An 8,006-nucleotide genomic window follows, 5' to 3' on the forward strand; every position below is an offset into this window, starting at 1 on the left:
CAGAAAAAGCAATGGCAGTTAGATGGGAATATCCCTGATATTTTCATAATGTAAATGAGCCCAAAAAGCATTGAAGAGGCTGCAGATACTATGGAGAATTTACTATCCAGGGCAATGAGGGAAATGTCTAACTGTTTCCTCATTAAAAATCTGCCTCTCCATAGCTTCCATGCATTACTGCCATGGCTAATCTAGCCTCAGATGCATTCATCTAATGCAATTCTATGAATAGCAACCAGCCCTGGTCTACAGCCTCAGTCAAGCCACAGCATTATCCTCTCCAACCCAACTTTGTTAGATCATTCAGGGTCTCCTCCATTCTGAATGATGAAACAATGGAATATCCTACAGTTGGACTTACTTGAAGGTTTCCCCTCCTGTGACACAGTGATTCTCTGGGTGCTGCGTTATATGACCTTCTCAGGCCAGGCACCCTTTCACAAGCCACCCAAACTAAATCCATAGCAAGGTTAGCAAGGGGCCAGTTGTGAAATCAGCAGACGCGTGTCTAATTTGTAGCACCATCTACGCTAAATGCTTAGCAACTGGAATGGAAAACAGTTACAGCTTGGGGTTTATCTGGCCCTTGATTTAGTCTCCAAAGTCTCGGGGGTCCTGATGGAACTGCAAGCATTGCATGTATACATGAACTGAAAGAATGGACCACTGGACATGTTCGAGGATTCAAAATGCAGTTCCTCTGCTTCAGGAAGGACAATACTCGTGATCACCTCCAATGACATGATGATGGGTTGGGAGGGCTAAAACAGAGAACCTCAGACGTCCTAACGGACAAGCTTTGCTTTCTCCATGTCAGGTGGTGGTCAGACGTGATGCACATGTGCAAGAGTTGATTGAGTGGCTCGGCGGCGCTACAGCCACAAGTTCAAGGCCGTGGCCGAGAAGGGTGTGGGAAGGATGTGCATGAGTGCGCGTGTGTACAGGAGCAAAGAGGAAAGCGAAGAATGCGGCATGGGTTGCGTGTCTGTCGATGTGTTTCTGCCATCGCTCAGGACATGGTTCGCTGGCTCTTTCTGGCATGAAGAGTGTTGTACAAGGCACACTTCTGTCTCCCTGCCCCTGCTGCCTCTCTGCCCCCTCCCCAGCAAGAAAAGCGGGTGCGTGGCAGTCTGATGCTGCTGTGGACAGGTTGGTGGGTGTGGCAAGCTGGGGGGAAGGCTCACAGAGGGGGCTGAGCAGGGAGGTGGTGGGTCTCTTCACATTCCCTGAACATGATAGCCCTTGGCTCCTTCCCAGAGAAGCAGGAAGGCTCAGGCCATGGGGCTAAATCTCCTCCTCCTCACTCGCCTTGCTCCAGCGGTGGCAGCAGTTGGCTGTGATGCCCAGCAGGAAGTTGGTGGCCACTGAAGCAATGGAGACCACGAAGCCCACAAAGGCAATGAAGAGATAGTCATCCAGGGTCAAGGTCAAGTGGCACGCCTTGAAGCTCTCCTCAGTCAGTGAAAACAAAGGGGCTCCTTCCACCTCAGGTGGCTCGCGGCACTCTGCCAGTTGAGTATCTGAAACAAGGGCCAAGAAGGGTAATGCACGACAACGCACAGCACACCTTGAAAAGAAAGGTTGCTCCTCTGCCCTTCCCAGTCCCATTTCTTTCAGACCTGATCAGAAGTTCTGGAGGAAGCTGTATACCTGTACGTGAGGTACGGCGCTGGGGGAATTGCGGTGGTGGGAATATCTCTTTGAACATTGTCACGGCAAGCTAGTTCACTAGAAAGCTAGACTCTCAGCTGAAGTCCATGGCATCCCATTTGAACTCTTAGAAGGCAAGGTGTTTCATATGTGCAAATGGCCACTTTTGTACCCTGTGCTATTCTACTCCCAGACACCACGCAAAAGAGCTTTCCCCGCTCTGTACTCACTCACTTCTAGCTTGCCAGGGAGGCAGAGGCTGGGCCAGACTGGGAAAAGAAACCATGGCGGCTCCTTCCTCACCCCCCAGTGTTTTCATTTTCCCACTATTTTAATTGTTAATTGTCTTAATTTGTGGTTTTATATTTATTATTGAACGCTGTGCTACTTTTATCTCTTTATCCTATTTTATTGGTGTTCTTGTAAACCGTCCCGAGACATCAGTGATGGGGTGGTATATAGAAGTTTTAAACAAACAAACAAAATATGCAATATCTCTAAGTACCCTCTTGGCATGTGGTTTCTTGTGTCACCCAAACCTGGAGAGGTGTAGGGTGTGGGGTGACTTTCAAACCACCCCAGAACCCATGGCGAGTTGCAGCCTCTGAAAGCACCCCTCCTGTGTGCCACAAGGGTAATTAGGGAGAGCATGGGCTCCTCAGCTTAGGTGCAGGGGTGAAGAGGGGGAAAGATGCCACCGTGCCCTCCCCCTCCAGTGATTGTCCAGAACTGGTCAGAACTTAAGTTGACCTTACAGCATGATATACTAGGTGTCTGTGTTCAGAGAGGATGTGATTGATTTCGGACTACATAATACCCATACTCAAGAGCTGAGCTGAGCTTGAGTGGCTGCTGAGATGTGGTTATTGCTCTCTCTGCACTGAACTGAACTGTACTGACAAGCCATTGCTTATACACTGCTAATAACCCTTAAAGAGAACACATGTTTTGTTGTTGAGTCACGAACTGTGGGTTGTTCATCATGGTTTATTATCTTGGTAGGGCTCAAGCGACACAATAACCCACATTTCAGCAACAACCCATAGTTCAGTAGCAACTCACACTTGACATATACCGAAACCCTGAATCAGGGTCATTGTGCAGGGTCATTGTGCCAGGGAGCACTCAAAAGTGAGAACTGCTACCTGCAGACTGAAAAGGATACAGACTTATAAAGCTAGATGTTATGTGGCTTTGCTGTCATATATACTGTAAATCGGTTTTGAGAAGACTGGATTCTGTCTCACGTATAAATAAATAAAGAACAATGTTAAATAGGCAGCTCTATGAATGAAAAAACTCTTTAACAATTGACCTCTGAAGCCCAACAGTGTAGATGTAGGTGCAAAAGAGAGCAGGCAAGGGCCATCTGCACAAAAAGCCATCATCAGAAACCACTCCATGGTGCAAGTGACTGGGAAAGTGTCCCGAATTCCATCTGACAGTCATAGCATGCCCCAAGTGAGCAAATGCTGCCAAAACTGGAGACGGATGGCAACCTTCCCCTTCCTTGTCTGCTGTGTATCAATCAAAGGGACGTTTAGTGAATGAACACAGAATCAGTATTCTAAGTAAGGATGCTCCAAGGAGAGGTGGGTGATTGTGGAAGCAGGGCTGCCTTCTGCTGGCTTTGCATGAGCAGGATTTCCTGTCCCCGGGCTCTGAAGTTTGCAGCTTGTGAGATAAGCAGGAAGGTTAGGAAAGGACTACTGTAGAGAAAGCAGTACAGAGTAGGACAGGATGCCGATTTATGATTCCCTGTGCAATCTGTGGATCTGTTGCTACAGGGCAGACCAGCACGACACCATCTCACAAGGGCAGCTTGTGTGGTACCCCTGATTTCAGCCAGCTTCTCAGTTTTGCTGGACGGAAAGGCTCTGACTGGTTTCCAAGGGCCGTTGCAGCACGGCAGGGGTGCCAGCTAAGACTAGGGGGAGCCGGTCCTCTCAATGTGATGAGGAAAGCACTGCCTCCCCCACTCCCCAGAAGTTTGTTTTGAAGTTTGTTGTCTCTTGAAAACTCTCCCAGTGGTGGCTGCAGCTGCATGCAGTGCCCATCATCCGCAGCCTTCAGCCACGAGGTAAGGTGAGCACCTCCCTGTCTGCTCTTGGAGGTCTTGGAAGTGAAAGGTCTGCTCAGGATGACTCTCAGTTCAGTGTGTGCCTGGAGCTCTCCATGTGGCTAAAGATGCCACTGGGGTTTTCAGCAGCCCCTGCACCCCTTCTGCCTCTTTGAAATCACCATTTGTTTTACTGTACCTGCTCCGGAGTAGAGACAAGGAGCACATGCTTGGGCAAGCCAGGGCTGCAGAAGCTTTATTTGCTTTAGCTAAAGGAGATGTGCAACGCAACTTATCAGCTGTGGAGAGTGACTGAGGCAGGAGTCACCTTGCCAGTCCCGCCAGGAGTCCTGGCTAAGCCACTCTGGCCCTGCCCGAAGCCGGAAGCAGGGCATTGCTTGCTTTTGCCCATCTGGCTGCACCTGTTGTGGTGAATCACTTATCCCAAGGCCCTGGACTCAGTGGAGGAGCAGGGGAGTCATCCGTGCTAGTAATTTAGGAAGCAAGCGTGTGGCCACCAAATGTCATTGGACTTCAGATCCCATCCACCATCACCATCAACTGTGCTGTCTAGGGATGATGGGAGCTGCAGTCCTTGAATATCTGTTTGGGCATCTGTTTGGTCTTCATTGCTTCTACCCTTCTGTACCCAGTTTCTGAATGCCAAGCCAAGTGCAAGTCTCATCTTAATGGTGCCTTGCGGCACACGGCACTGACGGCCTGTAATCTCCTTTTCTCCCACTGCCTTGCTGTTTTGACTGGCCTGTCTAATGGTTGACACCTCTCATTGCAAACCCTCCTCCAAGGACCAGCACAGAGTGGCTGCGCCCCCGCTCCCAACTCGTGCAGCCTTCCCAAGGTTGTGCCCTCCAGAGGTGTTGGAGTGCAGCTCACATATCATTCCCAGTTTGCCTTCCATTCCCACCAGTGGCCACGTGGGTTGCAAGTGATCCAGGCCTCTAGTCGTACACATCGAGAAGATGCCAGCTTGTGAGGAAGTGGCCTCAGTCACTTTGGCCCTCAGGCAAAACATGCCTTCTTGGTCCCAAAGCTCGTACACAGGCTTTCACCTGGGCAGGTAGGCAGGTGCCAATATGAGCCGTAAGCAAGCCAGCAAAGGGTGACAGTGACTTCTACAGTTTTTCCGGGCACCTGCCCCACTGCCCCTTTGTGTGCCAGCACAACCTGACCGTGTGGCCCAGGGTTAAGAGCCCACCAAGATGGAGGCTTGCAGCAGCCACTGCAAAGTTCCAGATCTTCACACAGGAAACCTGGTCACTGTCCACTCAGTCCTAGGAGATGCCACCGCACTCTGCTCCAGAAGAGAGGACCTCAGAGGGGCCTTGAAGAGCATCATCCCAATCAGCTCCTCGTTACCCTGACCCTCACTGTGGGAAAGGGCACTGGGCCTTTAAAAAGCAGATGAAGACGTCTCAGCGGGACTCTGTTGCCCTACCTGTGAAACCCATCAGCTGCTCTCAGCCAGGGCTGAGCTTCAGGAATGCTCTCCATGGTCCTGAAGCTGAGCCCACAGTCCTGTCTGGGCTTCTGAACCTTCTCAACTCCAGAACTACTTCAGCTGAAGGCTGGCCTTGTGTCCCCTTGCTTGAGCTGTTGCCTGGTAGCAACTATGGAATCAGCGCTGGAAAGGTTCGTGTGCATCCACATATATACATACTGGCGTCTTGCCTTGGTCAAAGTTAGGCACAACGCCACCCTCCTCCATCCAGCCCTTTGAGACTCCGAGAAAGAAAGCCTTGCCCAGCTCTTTCCTGCAGGTGCAATTTTCTTTCTGTCCTCCCATACCCATTCTGCTGTCCTGCTTGCCACATGGGCGTCCCCCATGATTCTGGATTCCATCTCATTCTATCACCCTTTCCCTGTCTCCTCTTGCAGTTTTGCAAGAGCAGTTCTGACCAACAACTTAAGCAAACTAATTAAAAGGAGAACCATTTTTGCACATTCTGTTTTTAATGTGAATCTATTCCTGGCAGTCCTCACTGATCATAAGTAAGGATGGAACAAAGTACTGAAATCTAATTACTTTTCTTCTCGCTCGCTCGCTCTCTCTCTCTCTCTCTCTCTCTCTCTCTATATATATATATATATATATAAAATCTTTGTAACTATGGAACATAATATTGTCTGATTTATAATTCCTAATAAATGGTATAGAAAAAAACAGGCACAGAGGGGAAGAGCTAATGCAAAATTCTGTGATCCAACAATAGTTGTCAGCTTTCTTAAGCCTCACAGAAAACTGAGGCACAATGACTAACTTCAGGTTGAAAGGGAGGATAAGCACTTTGTTCACAGAGGGTTAACTGGTAGAAGAGGGAGTGAAGTGATGAACTAGACTGCTATTTAATGCCACCTACCTGACATGCACCTCTGGATCCTGTTCCTCAACCACTTCAGCAGTGGCTCCATGGTGCAACCACACACCCAGGGATTGCCTCCAATTTGAAGAGTCACCAGGCCTGTGAGACCCTCCAGGGCTTCAAGGCTGAGGAAGGACAGGCCTCCGTAGCTGAGGTCAAGGTCATGGAGTTGAACTAAGCCCCGGAAAGCTTGAGGGTGCACTTTCCTCAGCCAGGGGTTGTGGCTTAAGTCGATGTGCACTAGATTGTAGGCCTCCTGGAACATGTCAGCCACCACATGAGTCAAGTTGTTGTAGCTCAAGTCCAAATGAGACAGGTGCTTGGATGTCAGGAAGAGCCCAACAGGCAACTCAGCCAGGGAGTTATTCCGCAAATCCAGCACCCTCAGCTCCGAATAGCAGGTAAGATATCCTGGAGGGATGGAAGTGATGCGGTTGTGAGCCAGGCTTAGGTTCCTGGTGTCCAGCGGAAGATCTGGTGGCACCGAAAAGAGCCGAAGCCCACTGCAATCCACGGCCTGGCTGCGGCATGTGCACAGGACTGGGCAGCCAGTGACAGCACTGGCGAAGACCACCACCACTGCTACAAAGAGAGGGCTCAGTATCATGGCTGAGTAGCACTGAGGTGCAAACTGCTCTCCTCCCAGCTGGAGACAGTCTGCACTCATTTTGACGAGCTAAAAGCTACATGGTATTGGAAAGGCCAATAGGCAAGAGAGGGCAGAGGGTGGAGATACAGCCCAGCAAATAGGAGCTGTGACACGGAAAACTTGCTGCATTCTGGCTAGGGGGACAGTAGGACATTGAACCCCAGTTGGTCCTGCTCTTGAGGCACTTATAGGAGAAGGATGTACCCTAAAAGGGCTCTAATTGGGCCAGAAACTGGCAGTCTTCAGTAGTTTATTTAGCTGATTAGCTGCTGAGTAGCTGCCTAACGTTTAGCTGCAAGATGGTTAAGTAGAAGAGAGAAATCTCTCTGCATACTTGCCTTGGTTGATGGAGATATTCAAAATATGTAGTCAAGAGAAATACACGTAAATGACAATGGAGACTTTTACTCAGTATCTGTTGCTCATTCAAACCCTTGAGCTTGAATTAAGAGAAAATCAGTTCTTCCCTTTATCATGTGTTGTGTCTTGCTGATGGTTCTTACAGAAGCTCTTCTCACAACAAAAAATATAATCAGGTCAATAAATGTTACTGTCCCAGTAAATCCATCTGCAGTTCTGTGAAACTGAAAGAAGCTTCCCCCGGAGTTACAAGTGTCATTAGAAAGGAGCATTTATAAAGAAGTATAGTTTTTAAGGCTCTGTGCTCAATTTCCCATGAAACTGGAGTAGGTGAGGCCCCCTTGGAAAGGTCAGGAGGACCTTTGAATGGACATGAACTGTGTAGGAGTCCAAAATTTCTCTTGTCGGGGAAGCAGGTGGGCAGTCATTGTTCAGCTTAGGGAAACATCCCTTGCGTTGGAATTCCTGAAGAGCCACAGAACTGGCTGTGAGGATCCATCCTGTCCCCTCCCTGGAAATGCTGACCTGGAAGCCATGTAGGGGAGAGAATGATGCTGTCTTCACTGGAAATGAAGAGACGCAAAGGGCAAGGCTGTCTTTTAAGCCTGGTCTTCCTTCCCAGAAGTCAGAAACAGGACTCTTGCTGAGCAACCTGCCAGTGAAACAGAACAGGGATCAGCAATTCAGCAAAAAGGTCACAGGCTTTCATCCTTTTCTCCTGACCCTACTGTAGCCACAGCCATTTGGCCATTCTTGTGCTTCCAGTCCATCATATTTCTATAGACCTCCTCCTTCTTTAGATTATTTTGCAATATAGGCTCAGTCTGCATCCGACGTGAACTATGCCTCGCTTGTGATCTGGAATTCTTGTGACCTCTGTCTGGGAACTCCACACTGCTTTCTCTGT

General features: G+C 49.2%; 1 protein-coding gene across 1 annotated transcript; it reads right to left on the bottom strand.

Annotated features, from left to right (window-relative positions):
• Positions 1–1,284: 1,284 nt before the first annotated feature.
• Positions 1,285–6,757, bottom strand: LRRC55 (leucine rich repeat containing 55). The gene is made up of 2 exons (XM_044420774.1): positions 6,088–6,757; positions 1,285–1,520 (listed from the first exon to the last, which is right to left on the bottom strand). Exons 1-2 carry the CDS (start codon positions 6,755–6,757, stop codon positions 1,285–1,287), a joined length of 906 nt encoding a protein of 301 aa, XP_044276709.1.
• Between the last annotated feature and the right edge of the window lie 1,249 nt (positions 6,758–8,006).

This window comes from Varanus komodoensis, unplaced genomic scaffold (genome assembly GCF_004798865.1).
Source record: "Varanus komodoensis strain SLA01 unplaced genomic scaffold, ASM479886v1 scaffold110, whole genome shotgun sequence".
Taxonomy (NCBI): Eukaryota; Metazoa; Chordata; class Lepidosauria; order Squamata; family Varanidae; genus Varanus; species Varanus komodoensis.

Excerpts from the sequence above, each read along its gene's own strand:
- LRRC55 (XM_044420774.1), bottom strand. The coding sequence starts at position 6,757 with ATGAGTGCAGACTGTCTCCAGCTGGGAGGAGAGCAGTTTGCACCTCAG. Across the intron at positions 1,521-6,087 it reads GATCCAGAGGTGCATGTCAG|ATACTCAACTGGCAGAGTGC; the intron begins GTAGGTGGCATT and ends CCCTTGTTTCAG.